Here is a 21,224-nt window from a genome sequence, read left to right on the forward strand (position 1 = left end):
ACATGCAGGGACTTGGCTGCTTCCAGCTGTTTAGATTTGAGAAAAGGCATTGCTTCTGCCTCCAAACCTTGACTAGATGAGGGTAGGACAGGCATTTCCTTAAAGGTCCTGTTACATGTTTAACTAGCTCTACTGCTCCAGTTCTGTTTGGAAAATTAAAAGCCAATAAAACCCCCAAGCCAAGAGGTCTGTACACATGTTTACAGTTATGTGTGCTGAAAAGCTGGCTGGATCCAGGGCGTAGAGCCAAGCACCCTGCAGGTATGAGCCTCTGTATGCCGGAGACATTAATTTCTTAGATATGGGGCCCCCAAAGGTGTCTTTGCTTAATAAGGAAGATGAATATTACCAGGCATATTAAATACAGATGAGGAGGAAGTCTCGTTAAGTCAAGGACAGTTGTCACTTTCCACGTTGTCCGCCAAATGTAGATTTAGGGAGATATTGGAATATTCCCACTATCAGCAGTCACCAGGAGCTTAAAATGTGAATATTTCCTTCCTCCATCTCACGCCCAGTCTTGCCTGTTACTGAGGGTGAGTTTTGGTGGGAAGCGCTGCCACGGGACCCATCATCCGTGTGCTTGAGGGCAGCCAAGAGCCATGGGAACAAATGGATCAAGCCTCAATTTTGCCCAAAAGCTTTTTGCCTTTTTTTGGAGGATAAGAAGGAAGCTTGAATGGAAGATGAAAGTCGCCTGAGACTCAGAAGTCCTGAACACTACTGCAAAAATAAATTTTTATTTGTAAATTCAGTACTAATGCCTCATCCATCTCAAGCTGAGCACACTGCAAAGACTCTTGTGGGAATCAAAAAGAACTAGATTACCCAAAAATTAAATCTCCAATGAAAGTTGAGTTTTCTGTGGGTTTTAGAATGGGAAATAATAAAAGAAATTTGTTTCTCCATGTTTAAATTGGGTTTATGTTAGCAAAATGTTTCTATATGGGAAAAAGAAACCAAAGCAAATGAATAATTTAATCTTTTTTTGACGCAGTTTTTTTCATTCTACTTAGCGGGTGATTCTTAATTTTGGATTTTTTAAAAAATTTTTACAGAGGCAAAAGGTTGGGGGTGTTTTCATTGTTTTCTGTTTTGGGTTTTTGCTTTGTTTTTTAAAGTATTTTATCACCGTATCAGTCAAATAATCAGACTAGATGGGAAATAGTTCCTTGTCTGAGTGACATCTCAGCACTTCTCTGTAGGTCTGTAAGAAGTACATACCTCAAGGATGTCTTCATTTGGCTTCTTCTGTAGAACTTCCCAGGACTTTAGCACTTGGGCTTGACAGAGCTAAGGATGAAAGTGCAACTTGACAGATTTCAAGACACATAAGTACTTTGCTAACTTAGTGCCCTTATAATAACAGAATTACATTAATAGTAGTAATGAAACAATTATACGTAACTGCATTTTTCTATTTTAAAACAACTTGAATTGAGCGTGGCACAGAAATGTTTGCATTAGCAGTGCCCACACCATCTCCAGCCAGGGAAATTGCAGGAGTTTCTCAGCCTGCTTAACTTTGCTGAATTTTATTGCTTTCAGACCCCAGTTAATATCTCCAGCCAGCGCTGAACAGCGTGTTTGCATTACCACTAATCTGGGACACTCTGCACCGTGGTCGCTTGGTCAGGGCACACAAAGGTAGCCAGAAAAGGAGGCACTTAGCAAGGCGGCTCAAATGTTGTTGTGTTAGAGCCACCAACTGTAGCATTCAATCATTTATGCTTTGTATAAAACAAGCAATATTACTTCTCATGTCATCAAAAGATGCAGTGAAGTAATATGAGCTGACAGCTCTCCCATAAAAAGATTTTTTCCTCTAAAGAAAGCTGTGTTGATCTTAGACCTGGAATAACTTTTTCCTCCCCTTTCTCCTGTTATGGGAAAAGCTGGGATTTTTTTTCCCCAGTCCTTATGTAAGTGACTAATTTCTGTGAGTCCTGCTGCCAAATGGACTAAAGATCCATTCCTGGGGAGTATGTAAAGTAACACCAGCACATTTCTTCTCATCCAAAAAATACTGAAACCGAATGAAAGCCTCCCAGTGGCAGATGAAGCGAATGCAGAGGGTCTTGGGTGAGTTTGATTCTGAGCACTCAGGACTTGTGTCATTCTGGCTCTCTGCCCCGTGGTAGAAAGAAGCTGTGGGTAAATAAGTGAACCCCAATTTTTTTCCAGAAGTATGACCCCAGCTTTGCTTTTCTGCCCAAGGTACAAGAAGACGTTGTTCAGAGTACGGTTCTGACCTGGCTGTTACACTGAGGGGAAACCAAGTGCAGCAGAAGGCGATGGAAGCAGACGTCACAAATAAAGGCAGAAGACCCTTTTATTTCGCATAGACAAAATGCAAAGAGTGTCTCATTAAATTAATATTTAAAAAAAACCAAATCAGTCCCCTCACTCCACTGACACCACTCATCCTAATTAACAACAAAAAAAGAACAATCAAGGACCCATTTTCTAATTTAAAAAAAAAGTGCAAACATGACAAAAGACTTTTTGTTTTTCCAAATCAATATTCCTGTTGAATTCACAAATAGGGTGATTTTTTTTGTGTGATTTTTTTTCCCCCTTTTAAATCTTGTCTGATGGAACTTCCAGTTAAAATGTTTTAGTTAAGTCTCCATGCACTTCGTAGAAAATCAGTAAAAACACAAACGCTTGTGAAGATCAGAAAACTGGACTCTTTTACCCAAAAATTCAGATGTCCAGTCAGATGAAGCTCACACTCAGACAGAAAAAAAGCAAGAGAGTCTTTGCACTGTCTGTTGTTCATATTATTTTTTTTTTGTCAAATATTTTGGCAATCTTCTTTAATTATAAATATTGGAATTCAATAAAAAAAAGGTAGCTTTCATTGGATTTTTTTTCAGTGTAAATATTTACAGCCACTGTCCAGCCATGCTCTTTTTGTTATACCAGGGTGTAAGATTTTGCGTAGGGATTGTTTCCTTTCAAGTGGCCCCGGGAGTCCAGCAGGGATTCTTGGGAGCTGCTCATTTTTGCTGCCTGTCCTAGCTCAGCTCCTTCTCGCTGAGGTAATGTCGCCACAGCACCGGGTTGCCATGACTGTACTTCTCTTGTGGAGGATGTCTCCATGGGTATCGGCTCCAGGACGGTGGGGCGCTTCAAGGTTCGGCTTTTCTGCGGCTCCAAGCAGGCTTGCCCCAAACCCAGGTCTCTGCTCGTGCCCTGCACACCACGGTTCAATAAAAAGTCCATCCTAAGGTAGGGTGGCAAATGCATGAGATCACCTGGGGAGGCAAAAGTGAAAAACAAGTCCTTATGGTCATGCGCTGTGTTATGCTCACCTACTGGCCGGGGATTTGGCCACCAAAGAGGAGTATCTCCAATCAATCCAGCTGCAGTGGCCATAATTGATAAATTTTTTGTCAGCCATTTACTACGCTGTATTCTTACAGAATCAAGGGTAATGAGCCAACAGTGGATCAACAAACTCCTTTTGGGCAGATCCCTAAGAATTCACTATTCATATTTGTTTTCATAATGTAATGACTATAATGAGAAGTGCGATGTGTTTTACATGCACTCGCAGCATGTAGAAGATAAACTGAAAGGACCAGGAGGCTTTTCTCAAAATCCTAAAAGAAAAAGTCTTGGTTTTCATTTGTCAAAACTTGGAAAGTGTGTAGACTTGGTAGATTCCCATTTCCTATTTTCCATTTTAAATTAAAGCCTTCACAATTACAATTAATGACCCTCCATCTAGAGTAGAATAACTGAATTATTTAAAATGGATGCATGAGTGTTAGGGCTATAGTTCTAAAGACATTTCTGAATAAAGCAGAAAAGCACTCTTGTCCTAATATAACAACGTTTACCTGCCATCCATCATCACTGTGTTTAAACCACTAATGATTTTCTAGCACTATGGCCATCAACACGCTGCTGCTTTGTGGCAACAAAATGTATAGCGGCTGGCACCTTAGCTGTTGCCTCAACCTTCCTTTCTGTTCTGTGTTGTCGAGGAAGCCTCTTGTTTGTTATTTCCTCTGAGTCCTAGGCGTTTCTATGTGAGCCTGGTGATGGCAGCCTGCTCAGTCCAGAAGATTTGCCTTTGCAAAGCTACTGAGTTCAAACAGGTTCCTTGGACCCAATGCCTGGAATTAGGCAGGGGTGAGTGTTACCTTCCATATATCTGTACATGTAAGCGTTAGACCTGCTACAGAAATCTGATTGGCTTATTTATTCTAGCCCTGCCTGTTAGGCATTCATAAAGTTGCTTCAAGGAAACGAGGGGCAATCAGGCATATAATGACATTCCCTTCTAAAAATATTTGATGGTGTAGCCTAATGTATATATGAAAAAAACCCACCACTGTTACAGGCGTATTCAAGAGCAGTATTTCCTCTTCTTTACGGACCTCTGCAGTATATAGCTTCCTTTTTTTGGCTGATATCAAAACCATAGTCTCATCTACAGGTGGGATGCATCCTGAATGTTGAAAGTAGAAGTCTTTTGGCACCACTACCCCTGTATCTACATGAGCCATTTACGGCAGTTGAAATTAAGGCTGACCTGTGCCAGTGGCATAAACAATAGCCCAGGAAAGCCCTTCCTTGTAACAAAACAATATATTACCGTTTCATTTTTCATAACCAAGCTAAAAGCTGCCCAGTGATAGAAAATAAAACAGTTCTTCTGCTTTCTCATATAAGTCAAGGAACTGCGAATCTTACCTAAAAGGCTAACAGCAGCTGATCTATCCCTAATTTCAGGTCACAGACAGAGAATTGCTGAGAAGTTACATTTGGACAGAACCACTGTTTATTCCTATAAAAATCCCCCAGGCACTGTCTGACACCATATGTTTTATTCTAGCTATGACTCCAACAGAGGTGCACAGTACACGGTATTTAACCCCCATAGAGTAAGATATGCGTATCTCAAGATTAGGCTGACATATGCACCACGGCAACATTTATGTAAGGTTGGAGAGAGAGGGGGAGTTTTGTACTTATAATCATACTGACTGCCACTTGAAAAATGAGTTGTGGTAGCATTAATTGGTTCTATTCATTTACCCTATTTTCCTACAGTACCTTTCATGCTGAGTACATTCAGCATATGAGACCTATTTCAGCTGAGACAGCAATGTACCTGCTGCTGGGGTAAAGTACATCAGGATACGGACACACCCCCTGGCAGGCGCAGGCAGGTGCCGACTGAATCCACTTAACTACAGGCATCGAACTGAGCTGCCTGCAGGCACATCCGTGCGGCCCAACTTCCTCGCTGTTCCCTTTGCACCCAGACCCCGATCCCCCGGCCACCTGTGCTGCACCCCAGTTATTTTGCCTCTGGATTCCCTTTTGGACCAAGTCCTTCCAGAACTCAGTTGTGGGGGCAGTTTGCTCCAAAGACCATTCCCTGTGGGATGCAGGAAGGAGACAACCTGGATGGGAAATGCTTGTATCACTTGCTCCCTGTGGCTGTATCTTTTGAAGCATCGTGGTATCCTAAATAAGGAGCCTTATCGCTACCCACTCCTCCCCAGTGGGGGAGAGAGACAAGAGCGCAGCAGCAAGAGATGCTGCCCCTGCATACCTGTCTGTACCCACCAACAAAGGTGGTGAGGGCCTTCATTTGGCTGCCTCAGGCATGGGTTATCGCTGTCAGGGCCCCGGTGAAGGCAGGCAGCAAAGCACACCTCTGACATGGCAACAGTAGGTGTAAAAACTTTATGACTAACTATAATACTGAAGTAATAACTTCCTTCTTGTCAGGGATCTTTAGAGACTTCTGAGGTCAGAAAGCAGGGTTTCTCTCATGCTCCCGCAGTTGCCCCCCATGTGAAATGTGGGTTCTTCAGCCCTGGCAGAAGAGGACCAATTTTCAGCACTGAACACCATCCCTATTTCCCACAACAACGGGCCTTTTTCTGAAGATGTCTGTTGCCCCAACTTCAGCTGTGACAGGCTGCTGCCAGGCGGCACAATGCCTGCTGTTTTATGAAGACCATCCAGGTCATTTCACACGCATTCCCTCTTACTACTGCATTTTCTGTTTTATGGTTGAGTTTCCGGGAAGGAGCTGGTGAGGAGCAGAAGCAGGAGCATGGCTCAGCATGGCAGTCCCCTGCGGTCACCTCAGAGAGCTGCTTCTGTATCATAACACATCACTACTTTTGAGAGTGTCGGATATGCACAGACTATAAAGAAGACGAGCGTTGAACCTTACGGAGATGAAGGTCATTTTCAGGCTGCTCTCTAGACATTTCTTACATGTATTTAAGAGCTTCAGGCTATGTAAAAAAGACCCTTTTTTCCTCCCTAAATCTACATAAGAAAACATAGTCAATAATCTGTGTAAACAATAGGCAGTGGTTTTACTATAATTTTCTGAATGTCTCAGGGCAAAATTCCAAAAGGATTGCAGTAATGAGAAACCAGAGAGTGTAACTTGTTTTCCAAAGCTGGGTACACAACGCAAAGTCTCTGACATGGCTTACACAGAGCACTCATTGTTTGATATGATGTACACATTTTCCGATCATAAAAAGTGCCAGTGTTCCTTCTTATCTGCAAGAAGCACCTTTCCCTGCAACTGCTGATAAAAGGCCCAGATTATTAAAATCATTGGAAAAGAAAAATTTTGAGAATGGAACTTTTTCTTCTTTGCCAGGATTGAAACGGTCTCACAGGATGAAAAAAGTGATTTATAAGAACTAATGTGTTTCTGACTCAAAAACATAGTCTTTGAAATATAACCACATGGGCTCACTTTTGCCATTCCTACATCAGTTCTGACAGGATTTTTTAGACTAAAAGCCTCTTGCCATATCTATGGAGTTACTTGGAAAGACTTTGGTTCTCATCCTCTGGACACAGCAGTGTAGGCATTTTCTGGTTTCTTGCCAGTCAGCTGAATGACGATTTTTTTCAGGCAAAGCATTATGAAGTTTCAGGACGGTTCATTGCCTTTGATGCTCTAATTACCTCTTTTCAGCGGTGTGTGTGCCTTATTAGTAATGAAAGCAAACCTTTCAAGTGCATGAGCACTGCAAATGAGCATGTTTAATAATTCATGCATTCTGGCTTAATTAGTACAAAAGATATTCTAAAACTATAGTTTTCTGATGCATTTTTTTTTTAAATGAAATTTGCTGTATTTAGAAACACTGAGTTTGTACACAAATAAAAACATACAGTCAAATCTGAATGTGGCAATTTAAGCCAGAGCTACATCAGCTTTTTCTTTTTTTTCTGAGTCACTAACACTCTAATGATTACGTAGTATAGTACATTTAAGAAAATGTTACCTTCCATAAATATTTGTAAACAAATGCTAAAAGTCACTTCCTATGATATTTACCATAAACAACACATTCCACTGAAAAGGGAGTATTTTCTGAGTTAATGTGGCACTGGGCAAAAAATATTTAGCTTTATTTCAGTACAGCTAAGATGAAATAAAAAGTTTTGCAAAAACAATAGATATTTTTATCCTCCTTCTGGAGGTCAGCTTTGGGTATGGGAAGGTTTGGGATGAATTTTACAGGCTACATAGATGAAACAATGCCACTGTTCAAATTTTCTGGGATTTTATTCAGATATGTATCCTGTTTGCAGAACTAAACCAAGCTGAGATGCTCTCCTTTCTCCCTGAACATTTACCTCATACCTTTTTCAAATGCCAGAGAGCTTACTTGTATTTTTGCTTTCATCTCCTCCAGAAAATCTAAGGATCTGTGCTATGTTCAATACAAAGATCACCTCAGACTGCAAAAAAGATGCTCTTACCAAGTTGTCACATGATAGCTATATGCATTTTCTCATGAGTCGTAACTTTTAATAAAGCAAAAGCAATTTGTCTTTGCAATGCTCCAACACAGATACCCTCGGTGATGATGATGACTGCCAGATGATTTTCAAGTTTTGATTGCCATGTGAAAGATTATTTTAGAGAAGTTTATAAAGTAGGATTGGTGACTATGACAGGATATTTTATTTCACAAAAGTAAGAATAAGTCTGGGTGAACAGGGCATTCACACAGCTTTCTTGAATAGGTGAGTGGGTAAAAAAAGCTCTTAAAGATCTCTCTGGCATGATCTCATGGGATCAGAGATCATGCCAGAATTTAATCCATACAGCTCTGTTAGTAGGGGTAAGGTGCCTTGCTGATATAGTTATGGTGATTTGGGACCCAAGTACACAACTCCTCATGACACTGTGCACTGCTGGGCGTTGTACAAGCACTGGCAAAGATGGAGTAACACTGTGGTGGCCATGTCTTGCCTTGTCCTGAGTTTGGAAGGGGAAGAACTGATGGGATATTGTGTTTTCCTTTGAAAGGAAGCAAGGGAGACAGATCTACTCAAAGCTAACTTTAAGTTCAGGTTTATGCTGATTAAAAAGTTTAGTGAGCTTTCCAGCATGCTAGCACAGTAAATAAATCAATTTTGCTGATACTCACAGGCTGATTTTCAGAAAAAGGACTGCCAATAGGAAAAACTTATATTAGAAACAAGGAAAGGGTGGAGGGTTTGCAAGGCCAAGGTGAGCAGTTTGATGAAAAAAAGAGCACAAGCAATGTTCAGAGGTCTTTGTCACTTCAAAAACTGACACGCCATTAAAAGCTAGCAGGCAAAGCTTTCTTAGACAGCTGCAGCTTGAGCTGAAGCCAGACCGATAGCAGCAATAACATTTCTTACAATTGCTGCTGTCAGTGTTTGAAACCGGCTGGTGCCCCCTCATTGTCCATCTTCTGTCCATGTATCCTGCACTGAACCCACAGAACAGTCTGCACTGTGTTGCAAACATTCCCACACCAACAGGCTAAGAGTCAGACCTGCAAGGCTCACAGCACACTGCAACGTCAGATATAAATACACCTAATGAGCAATAAAGCCAGCTCGTTGGTTACTCTGATCCTGTGCCCTGCTCAGCCAAGCAGAAGGGTAAAAATGGTCCGTCCTTTACCTCCTTGCTTGGCTGATACAGGTCTCAGCATGGCGGTGCCTCAGTGCAGAGCTCAGCACTGGCTCTGCCCTCCAGCTTGTTAGCCAGGAAAAGAGAGAGGCTGCAAAGGAAAGCAAGGGGCTCCTTTGCAGATGCAGAGTCATTCTTGCCTCAAAGAGGGGAGGTGGACAGGTGCAGGGAGCAGCTGCTCCCAGCATCCAGCTGAGCCCCATGGTGCCTCCCTTGACCCAGCACCCAGTCAAAGGGTCAGTTAGATATTTGTTGGAAACTTGGAGGATAATGAAATTAAGAGAACCAAAGCTTATGCCTGTGTTTGTTTTGTTGTTTTTTATTTTTTTCCCAGGATTTATTCAGCATGGTACTGCCTTCTCAATTCTCTTTGTTTAATAATTATTATTTCCTCCCAAATGTTGCAGTAAAATGTCACAACTGAACAATGAAGACATTTCTGAAGGATGCTTTGAATAACAGGGCTCCACTCTCTAGAGTCAATGTTGATCAGTAATGGCAACGGAGGTGAAATTTCCCCAAGCAAATTATTGACTGCTCGAATGAATGGGAACCTCAGCTCACTCTCGGTCAACAGGAACACACCATCAGGAAGTTCAGGGGCTCACAGACTCCTTCTGAGCCCACTTTTTCAATACAAAAATTGGATTTCATAATTCCGCAGCCTGCTAAGGTGATTCAGAATAAAAGGCAAAAGGCCCAAGTACTCCCTTAAATTACAGGCTTAGCAAGCAGCCAGGAGGCAGATGGGGAGAGGAAAGAATGAGGCAGCAGGGCACAGCTTTCTCGTTAGTGAAAAAGCTGCTGTGCCAGCAGGCAGGCGCTCTTCCTTTCTGCAGAGTGTCTTCAACCTCTGCACGGCTGCCCAAGAACAGTGATCAAAATGCTTAACATTTGGGGGACACTTTTAAACTGACTGAATGCATAACATTAAACAAAGCCAATAAGGTGTCTGGGTGCGTTTCAGCTGCCAACCTGCAGCTGCTTATCAGGTCCCCTTCACCGTATGGGCAATTGCCACAGCTCTGCCCTTCGCGGCTTTGTGACTCGCACTATTACATCTTTTGGGCTTCTCACAGTATTTTGGCATATGGCGTACAATCATGTCTTTATGCTGTTCAGGTTTGTGATCGCATAGGTAGGTAATAGCCAAAATGCCTTAGAAAAATACGCCAAGTTTCCCATTTCTAGGTAGAGAAATCAGAATCCCTTATCACCCCTGCAAGGATGTACATTAAATGGGCAAGTCCCATTTTTCTTTCTCCATGAAAACTGTACCCTCATGGATAATTTGAAGATCTATAACACTTAGTTAAATGTTGCATGTTGCAGTCTGCTAAAACTGGCGTTTTCATAAAAGCATTTAAAATACCAGCTATGTTTCACACAACCAAATAAAAACAACAGTTGCTGTTGACTACAATCATTCGAGTTATCTCTTAAGAAACCAGGGTATCAATAAAACTGTAGTTCGGGAGCCAAATTTGCTACTGGTATAAATCACAGTAGCTATATTGATCTTAGCAAGACTATAAAATGATTTATACTTACTGGCGATTAGGTTTAAGTGACTGAAAATGAGGATTCCTATTAATGTGGACAATTTTTTTTAAAAGATGATTAATTTTGTTATTTAGATTTAAGCCTTCTAATTCCAAGAAAAACTCCTTAATCAATGTCTCTTAAAGTGAAAGCATGACTGCCATAGTTTAACCGAGATCATACATCTGTAATATATCAATGTAACACACTGTGTACCTCTCTAACTGAATGCCAGGAGACTTGATTACTGCATTGTTTTCTACTTCTGAAAGGTCTAATGAAACAGGAGTAGAAGCACATTTTTGGTTTCTATTTCCCTAAGCAGAATTTTGGTCTTTCATACAGTTCTGCCCTTTTAAAAGACCTGCTAGATGTGTTGTATCTTTCAGAAGTAACTTCAAGGAGAGCTAACATATTTTTAAGGGCTTCTCTGCCACTGAGCTGGTGGTGTAAGGAAGGAAAAACTGATTAACACCAGGGGCCAGATAGAGTTAGACCCTATGGAGATGCCATGTGGATGTTCAGCCTCACAGGGCTGGTGCACCTGCAGAAATGAGGCCTTCCTGTTTCGTTTTACTGCAACGTCTAAGTTATAAAAACTTGAAAAGGGGACCTCACCATGTAAATCAATATGCACTCCAAAACTAGAGTCAGAAGAGTTGTCAATAAATTATGAAATGGTGATATAAAAGTAAAGTACGGGAGCTCTCCATTCCCATCTCCATCTTGTCACGCAAGCTGCTTCATACATTTTTAAGGATGCTCTGAGACAGCGCTCTCCTGCCCACTGGCTGAGATAGGAAAGCTGTGCGGAAGCCCTCGATCAGGTGCCTCTAGATAACAACGCTGGAGTTTTAAGACTCTTTTGCTGATCCTGGGTGCAGCGAACGGAAACTGTTCAATTATACATTACTTCAGTTGAGGGTTAAGTTGATTGTGACTCCACTGAAACTGGCATCCTTCATGGGTTTATTCCTGGGATATCTAGGGAGCCTAGATTCCACACAAAAGCTGGAGAGGTGAGGAGTTCAAACTGTACTTACGGTACACTGAAATCAGTGGTATCCACTCTGTTGACCTCAACAGGCTCTGCACCATGCCCATGAGTTGACAACTAAACCTGACCATGCCGAGGCAATGGGTAAGTGTAACGCTCTACTGATAGTTATGGGGAGGTCAGGCTACAACAAGAAAACCAGTATCAGTACTGCCGTGCTGCTCTGCTGAAGATACATTCATGGATGAGTTACTAATTTGGTCTCCACACATCCATCAGTTTGAATTACCTGAGTGATGCTGATCAGGTGCATCATTGCATTTTCATCAATTAATCCACTGGGACCAGAAGCCCAGCTCTCACATTTAAATTAAGGATGTCGGCACGAAAATGCGAACAATAGTGAAATACATCGATGTGTACATACAGCTATGCTTTAAAGTCAGCATATAAAGAAGGCCTTACATGGATGGCAAAGACTATCCCTACAGCCAAGTTAAGAATGTACTGTTAAAAACAAAAGTTTGTTTCTTGAGAGTTATCGGTTTCTACTTTACTTTCAAAAAATAGCACAAGTGTGGCCTTTCTTGCAGGTAAGATTTGGTTTCTACCTTCAGATGCCTATAGATCTCCTATTGATCTCAGATTACATTAAGGTCCTGTGGCACAGGGGAAAACAGCAGAGCCTGCTCTGTGTGAAGTCACTTAAAGCAGTAACAGCTGTAACTGACCTGAAGGACCTTAAAGTAAGGCTAGACCAGTTCTTGTCTGTATGGAAACAACTGCTCCTGGTTACCTTGGGCTGACTGAAAGGCCATGCAAAAATCACACCCTGTGCCCCAACACTATCAAGTGAAATGCTTTGACATTTTCAAAATTGAAATGGCACGAGCAGGCCATTTCTGGTTTTTGTAGAACTGAGGTTTAGGATATAGACTCTTAACAGAACTGCTCTAGAAATCTATTATTTTAATTGAAGTGGACACCAGATCTTTGGTTTGATTTGGAACATTTCCTGGTAGTTTTAGAAGTTTAACGTTGCAGTTAGGACTGTAAGACCATGATACTAGCTGAAAATTTACTGATAAATATAATCCTTGCTTTAGGCATAAAACTCTCCACTAGGTACAGTTGAATCCAGTGCTTCCAGCCCTACAGAAAATATGGGTAGTCTATTTTAATAGCTGCAGCTGATGAAAAAACAAAGACCACAAAGCAAATAATCAGCTTTAGAGAAATGAAATTAAATTCAAATTTTTAAAAAAAGCCCGCTTTTAATAAGAAAGATTCTGTTGATAATAAAGTTAGGAAATGGGCATTCTTGAATGTGGGTTTCCCTTAACAGGCAACTTTTGACCTAGAAGAAAGCAAAAAACCCAATAGTATTACAAACCAGCACAGTTTGAGATACTGTATTTTTCCAAAGTCAATGTTAAATTTAAAATCAAAAAACTAAATAAATTAGATAGATAGCAACAGGAAAATAATTGTGCTTCTACACACTGCTAATAGAGTCCCTGAGGAACTGGTACCGGTTACTTCTCTAATACAAAAAAAAAGATCAGATAAATCTTCCTAACACCAGCATCACTGATTCATCGATGATAGTTGTAAAAATAATTTAAATTATTTTTCTCATTAATGAATTGAATTTAGATTTTAGGCACCTTGTACATTACCTAAAATGGAATTTTCACATTACAATTGCACAGAAACTTTGTATTTTTAACCAAACAGCTGCCCTATTTAAACTCATGATTCACACTAATATAGTTTTCCTTCCTGATCTCATAACATTTTAGCTTCTGATCTGAACCTACTTAGGTTCATTTTTTATTGTACTGGCATGGTTAAAAAACTTGTGTTGTGAGCCTTCCGTTCTGTAAATCCTCCAGAAAAATAATGCAAGCCAATGATTTCAAATATGTAGTCATGTCAGATTAAATGCAGAATTAAATGGTTTTCATCCCTGCAGAGATTTCAGCTTTTCACAGCAGAAGGAGAAAAAGCTCCTGATACTGTGCAGAAATAAAACCTGAGACAGGATAAAGACAATTTACTCTCACCACAAATGTGCCATTTCTATGATAAGAAGCAAATGGCACAGTCTGTCTCTGTGGAAAACTGCTCTAGTTTTTCAACTGAGTAATAGAAAATAAAAAGAATGTGTTACATGCACAAGATAATTTAATATGGCAATATAGAGATGCCCATCTACAGGAGTGATTTCAAAAACTGTCACACACATGTAAGCATGAGAAAAAACTTTGCTGTGAGGGTAAGGAAGGGTGCCAGAGCAGGGGCACAGGCTGCCCAGGGAGGCTGTGGAGTCTCCTTCCCTGGAGACATTCAAACCCCCCTGGACGCGTTCCTGTGCCCCCTGCTCTGGGTGTGCCTGCTCAAGCAGGGGGGTTGGACGAGATGATCTCCAGAGGTCCCTTCCAACCCCTACCATTCTGTGATTCTGTGAAGTATACATACAAATAAGTTAACATACAAGTTAAGAGTATTTACTGCAGTTAAAAACATAGGCAAGAAGTTATTTTTCCCACTTACAACTGTTCTGGTGGTCTTGCTGTTTTCCCACCTTCCTATTTTGATTTGTCTCCTTATTTTTCTCAGAACTGGACCTTGGTCACCAGTTGTGGAGTCAGGACAATGTTTTCTTCATTCTATATACATACTATGTACGGTCTGTATATATACACATAACGTAATATATTGTATTTAAAACCAGACAGTGCAAGTGTAGAACTAAAAAAGAAAATAATCCATATGTTATACTTTTCTTTCCTTGCTGTGGGATTTCTGAACAAAAAAGGTCAGACGTAGATTCCCACATATCTTCAAGAAATTCAGTTTTGGATCTGGAAACTGTGGAACTCTACAGTTCTACTTTCAGTCAATGCAGAATAATACATTAGGCATGGGAAAAGGAGGCAAAGGTGAGCTGGGGGCCCTCAGTCAGGAGTCCCAGCCATACTGAATTCTCAGTGGCCAAATTTGTACCAGATTCAGTTACTGCTGCATCTTATAGTGCGCTGTCAGCAACTTTTCAATAGAAAGCAAGTCTTGAAATAGAATCCATCACTATGTCACTCTTGTCTGCATTGGTAGAAGAGCAAAATAGTTCCTTCACCCTTGAACTCACAGATCAGTGGAAAAGAGTTCACAAATTTTTATCTTGAGTACAGGGCTGATATTGGAGATATAGTGTGCTTTCTATTACTGTGTGGTTCATATTTTCCTTTTTGTGCTAAGCAGCTTATTATTAGCTGTAGAGAATGAGTACTGGAAAAGAAGATTTGTGTCTTGACTTGTGTGTTTAAAACAAGATTTATTCACTGCAAGTGATGTCCAGTCTCTATTTTAAGGGATCCTTGTAAACAATTATTTAATAAAGTACTTGTATTCTGTAGCTTAGGGCTTGTCTAAAAGCTAAGACTTTGCTGTGCAAGTCTGCAGGATTAGTCAAAGCAGCAAGAAATTTGTAAATTGGGTCAAGATTGCTAATTAAAGCATTTTGAATACTGAAAGAACTTGATCATTCAGCAAAGCTGGAGAGGTTAGACCAGTGTTCACATTTATTCTAGTAATATGCAGTAGGCTTAGGGCTGGACTCAGGCTGCTCGACTTAGGCATCCAACTGAAAAACCTAGACCAAAGAAGTATCCATTCTTGCTTGCTGAGAGCTTGACTGAGAGCAGGCCTGTCCTGTCCTCTAGCTGCTGTGAGAAGGTGGTGGCTGCCGGCCAAATCTCCTCCTCTGTGACGGAGGGGCCAAGCAGGAGGGCTGGCAGACAGAGGATTGAGCTCTGCCCTCATGCATCAACCAACAGTGCAAGGACAGCAAGAGAAGAATGCTTCCAGTGTAGCAGGGACTTGGCAAACCGGTGCTCCTGTTTTGTGCAGGTCTAGGGAGCAAGGAAAGCACTCAGTGTCCCTATGGACTCTGAACACCCTATGGGGTGTTATTGCGGTCTTCAAGGCTGGGAAATCAGTCTCAGGAAAATAAATTTTTTCAGAGCCTGCCTGGCTGCAACTGGCTTTTCCACCCACCCACACACAAGTTTCTTTGCAAACTGATTCCTTTCATCAGCTGAAAGTTTGTAGAGGAGGTTCTGAGGTATAAAATCTTGGGATGCTTTAAATGGATTTCAAAATCTCCTAGTCTGATACACCCAGTGAAAGATATCTCTTCTCTGGAAGTGTATCTGAGATGCTGTTAGTTCTTCAGGGTTTATATATTCATGTGATCTCCAAAGAGGCAAGGAAGGGTGATTGTCAAAATGAGCTTGCACTTGTTTTGTGACATCAGGTAGAAAAGTTTCTGCCTGGTCCAAGTCAAGCTAACCCTTAACAATAATGTAATCCATTTGAAGAGGGTTTTTTTTAGTGCTGATGAGCATCAGAAGAAAATATAGTCTGGGGGGTCTGAGTTTTGCAGTACCACTGTGAAAGGGAGGTTTCTGCAAATAGCGAGAGACCTGATGAAAACTTTTTAGATATTTCCTAGTCAAGCACCGGTCAGATATTAATTCTTCCAAGCATGAATTCCATTGCCAGAGGATGCAATAAGTGGTCTGTCCACAAAAAAGACATAAATAGCACTTGGGAAGCACAGAAATATAAAAATATTTCCCAGTTAATAGCTGTTCTTTTCTCAAGCACAATAATTTAACAGTAAAGAGAGGAAAAGACCCAAGAGGCTTCTTGGCTGAGGCTGTTACTGAGATTTAAAATTATAATAATAGGAATCTATTTTTAATAAACTGTTACTGCGATGTTTATTGCAGTTAAGAATAATTGTTATGATAACTCAACTTGTGGTTATATATTTTTAAAACAGAAAATTGAAACATTACTCTCTAACTTTTTCAACCTCTACAATTTCCTTGCACTTCTTTACATCACAGAATCTTTGATGGCACAGTCACAGGTAGGAAGACAGTATGTTTCTTTCCAATTTCTGTCCTACCCAGTTTCTGAATGCAAGGTTTGAATCACAACTTTGGAGGACAAAGGACTGACTCATTTGTCAACCTCCTAGGTAAACTTTGGGTAACAATTGTTGAAATTTCTGAATATTAATATGAAGAAGTGCCTCAGTTCTGATCTGGAAGGACCCAGTATGCTGTTGAGATGATTGCCCAGTATGCCTATTCCTTGAGGACCTGATCATGTTAATGAAACTTCTAGTTAGTGACAACTGTGGGGAGAACAGCAATCATAATCCCAGACTTCTGGGAGTTTTGATGCTGAGAAAGGTGCAATGCTAACATTGTATTGATATAATTTCTATACCCTGAAGAATATTAACAACACACAGAGGTTAGGAATTGAAAGGCCACTTTTCTGAAGGTTGTGATTTATCCCATGTGTTTAAAATACTGCTGTGCTATCTCTACTGCTTCAATTTTCTCTTTTAATATGCCTCCTGGGACATATGACTGTTCTGATGGCTTACAGAGAACTGTCACCATCTGCAGTGGGTCACCTTCAAGGCATGGGCAGATTAGATCTGCCAGCTCTGTGAAGGCCACAAAACCCCATATGCAAGTCTGCATCCATGCTTTCATTTTCAGAAGCTATGCAGAAGCTGTTGTTAAGCAGCAATTTCAATTTTCTTGGTCGTTTATAATGTCTTATAAAAGAAAAAGTAATTATATTATCATTGATGCTGAATAAAAACCCACAGATAATCTCATCTTTTTCCAAAAATCTGTCTATGGAATTGCAACAATCAGAACATAAGGATGCATAAGGCATGTTTTTAAAACACTGAATGGAGGGATTAATTAAAAAATCCTATTTTCCTGTTCCATTCCCCATAGCTATGACCTTTGAAAGTTTAAGAAAAATGCCGCTTCTAAAATATTTTTTATTGAAGACTGTTTAATAACACCTTCTCTATGTACTTGAAAGTTTTGGCCCGGTGTCAAGACAGTGATGAAGAAAACATCAACAGCTGCTTGTACAGACAACTAGAAGTAGCCTCATGTCTAAGGAAGCTGACTGATATTCAAGGGTCACCTCCTCCAAGCTCAGTGAGCAGAAAGTAAAAAATGCCAGGAGGCCTGCATGGATGAACAAGGAGCTCCTGGCAAAACTCACACACAAAGAGGGACTACACAGGGGGTGGAAGCAGACACAGGTAACCTGGAGGGAATACAGACACACTGTCCGAGTGTGCAGAAATGTGGTTAGGAAAGCCAAAGCCCAACTGTCATTGAATGCAGCCAGGGATGTCAAGTAAAGGAAGAAAGGCTTCTATCAGTATATAGGTGACAAAAGGAAGGCCAAGGAAAATGTGGCCCTGCTGCCAAATGGAACAGGGAACCTAGTGACACAGGACATGGAAAAAGTTGAGATACTGAATGCCTTATTTGCCTCAGTCTTTACAATCAAGATGAGCCTTCAGGAATCCTAGCTCCAAGAGATCAGTGGAAGAATCTGGAGCAAGGAAAGCTTAACGTTGGTGGACAACGATCAGGTCAGGGAATACTTAAGCAAAGTGGACATATTTAAATGATGGAATGCACCTACAGGTGCTGAGGGAACTGGCAGATGTCATTGTGAGGCCACTCTCAATAATCTTTGATTGATCATGGTGGTTGTGAGAAGTACCTGAAGACTGGAAGAAAGCAAACGTCACTCCTATCTTCAAGGACAAGAAGGAAGACCTAGAAACCTACAGGCCACTCAGCCTCATCTCCATCCCTGGGAAGGTGATGGAGCAGCTAATCCTGGAAACCATTTCTAGGCACATGAAGAACAAGAAGGTGATCAGGACTAGTCAGCATGCATTCACCAAGGTGAAGTCATGCTTGACCAACCTAATAACTTTCTGTGATGAAATGGCTGGCTTGGTATATGAGTAGAATTCTGTGGATATTGTCTACCTTGACTTCAGTAAGTCTTTTGACACTGTCTCTGGTAAGATCCTCATGGAGAAGCTGATGAATTATGGGCTGGATGAGCAGACAGTGAGATGTATTGAAAACCGGCTGAACAGCTGGGTCTAGGGGATGCTGATCAGTGGCACAAAGTCTAGTTGGAGGCCAGCAACTAGTGGTGTATCCTGGGGGTCAAAACTGAGTCCAATCCTGCCCAGTATCTTCATTAACAATCTGGATGGTGGGGCATACCCTCAGCAAGTTTACTGATTATGTAAAATTGGGTGGAGTGGCTGGTACACCAGAGGCTTGCATTGCCATCCAGAGGGACCTTGACAGGCTGGAGAAATGGGCCAACACAAACCTCATGCAGATCAACAAGGGTCCTGCACCTGTGAAGGAACAACCCCATGCACCAGTACATGCTGGGGGCCACCCAGATTCAAAGCAGCTTTGCAGAAAAGGCCCTGGGGGTCCTGGTGGACACCAAGTTGAACATGAATCAGTAATGTGCCATTATGACAAAGAAGGCCAGCTGTAAGATGGGTTGCAATAGGAGTGTTGCTAGCATGTCAGGGGAAGTGAAGTGATGGTTCCTTCAGCTTTGGTGAGGCCACACTTGGAGTGTTGTGTCCAGCTCTGGGCTCACCAGTACAAGAGAGATGTGGAGCTACTGGAGAGAGTCCAGCTAAGGGCTGGTAAGATGATTAAGGGACTGGAGCATCTCTTCTATGAGGAAAGGCTGAGAGAGCTGGGACTGTTCAGCCTGGAGAAGAGAAGGCTGGCAGGGGGGAATCTCATCAATGTATACAAATACCTGAAGGGAGGCTGTAAAGAGGACGGCCAGACTCTTCTCACAGGTGTCCAGTGACAGGACCAGAGGCAATGGGCACAAACTGAAGCACAGCAGGCTCTGTCTGAACATCAGGATATTTTTATTTACTGTGAGGGTGACTGAGCACTGGCACCCAGAGAGGTTGTGGAGTCTCCATCCTTGGAGATACTCAAAACCTAAATGGGCATGGTCCTGGACAACCTACCATAGGTGGCCCTGCTTGGGTAGGGGGGTTTAGACCAGACGTCCTCCAGAGGTCCCTTCCAACTTCAACCAGTCTGTGATTCTGTAATGCAGTAACTTCAGCTGAAATGTATAGATGTGTACTACAGCACAATACATTTGGCAGTCTGAATTGTAAAAGAATAACCATGCCAAATATCCAGATCATTCTGAAGTCCCAGTGCATGTCTCAGATTCAGTATGCCAAAATCACTTTGTTTCCATATTTGCTATTTGCTGTGACATTAGGTATGATTGCTCTATTTTTTTTATAACATGATCTTTATTGTTTCATGGCAAAATTCTTGCGTTTTTAGCTCCTGTGTCTAAGCTGACATCGTGAAACTGATTCTTGTTTCTGTAAACCAAATGTCAGGAAAAAGGTGTAGAAATCCAGAAGCCAGGAGCAGTTCTGACTGCTCATCTGACTGTATCTGCAGCACCAGTTGACTAGAAGGGGAAAGGTCTATTAGAAGACTTACAGTGGGCTAAAATATTAGGCAATCAACTATCACATGTTACTAACTACAGAGTTAGAGTTGTACATAATATGTAGCGGTTCTGAAAAGACAGTCCTAATTCATAGTTACAGTGCTAGAAATGATCAGTTACTAAGCTTGCCTACATACCTGATGAACCATCCAAATATAATTCAAGCTGATGGGGTGATCAAATATTTTGAATCAATTTCTGAATGAAAATGGTATGGAAGTTGGGAATGTCACAGCAGGTTCATGTGAACCCCCAGAATACAAGTGACTGAATCTTGATCACCCCTTTTCCTCTTCCAGTGAAAAAGCATTCCGGTTCCCTACTCCTAATCATTAACTATCAGTTTGGAACATCCTGAGGTCTCAAATGCTGCCTGTTGGACAAAGCAGATGGTTTGACCAGGAGGCTTGACTATACAGGTACAAAAGAATCCTATGAGATGCTCAGGAAAAGCAAGGGAGCAATCAGTGACATGAGTTGGGCTGCCCTCAGGAGCTCAAAGGAAGGTCTTCTGAAGTTAAACCTCAGGTGATCTAACATTTTTCTTACTCATACCAAACACTTATGGTAGCAACAAGCTAAGAAATAAGTGCTGTAATAGCTCAATCAATTACGGCTGACAAAGTCTTCACCAATAAACTCCACTGTTACCTTTTTCGAGTAAAGCTGCAGCCTTGCCATCGGGTAGATTAGTTTCAAAATGTCCCATTTATCAAAATAACTTTTTGTTACTGTCTTTCTAAGACTGTCTTATAATTGTTGGGGATTATTTTAAAAACCAAATACTACTTATTACAGACTCCTAAACCTTTACTGCAAACACAAAAGTTGCAATAGGTAGCATTACAGGCAGTTTGAAAAGTGAGATCAGAAAGTAGAAAGGAGGAGGCATAAGTTACTGGAAGGGACATTGTATGAGAAAGAGATCAAGTTAGGGGAGAAGAAAAGCAAAGCACCATGAAAACAGATAAAAGTTATTTTGAAAGAAAAGACTGACTTCAAGGGAGAAGAAAGATGTGCTGAAGAAGCATGGTCAGTGTTTCATCTCAGATGTTCTCATCTACTTACTTAGTACCTTAATGTTTTTATTTCTTTTTATTTCTTCTCCATGTTCCAAAATGTAGAATTATTTTGATGAATTGTATTTGAATTATTAATTACTTCTGCAGAATTTCTGAAGTAGTAGGTGAAAGAAGACACTCAGTCTTTCCTCACTGATTTGAACATGAAAAATATTGGTCTGTCTGTTACTACTGAAAATTCCTTCTACCCATATATTTT

At 41.1% G+C, this 21,224-nt stretch overlaps 1 protein-coding gene across 1 annotated transcript in view; it reads right to left on the reverse strand.

Annotated features, from left to right (window-relative positions):
• Positions 1-2,314: 2,314 nt before the first annotated feature.
• DSCAM (DS cell adhesion molecule) overlaps positions 2,315-21,224 on the reverse strand; it is a 394,607-nt gene continuing 375,697 nt past the window's right edge. The window contains exon 31 of the mRNA XM_064472090.1: positions 2,315-3,260. Coding sequence (XP_064328160.1) covers positions 2,920-3,260 — 341 coding nt within the window. The 3' untranslated portion in view covers positions 2,315-2,919. The remainder of the gene's footprint in view (positions 3,261-21,224) is intronic.

Source organism: Phalacrocorax carbo, chromosome 1 (genome assembly GCF_963921805.1).
Source record: "Phalacrocorax carbo chromosome 1, bPhaCar2.1, whole genome shotgun sequence".
Taxonomy (NCBI): domain Eukaryota; kingdom Metazoa; phylum Chordata; class Aves; order Suliformes; family Phalacrocoracidae; genus Phalacrocorax; species Phalacrocorax carbo.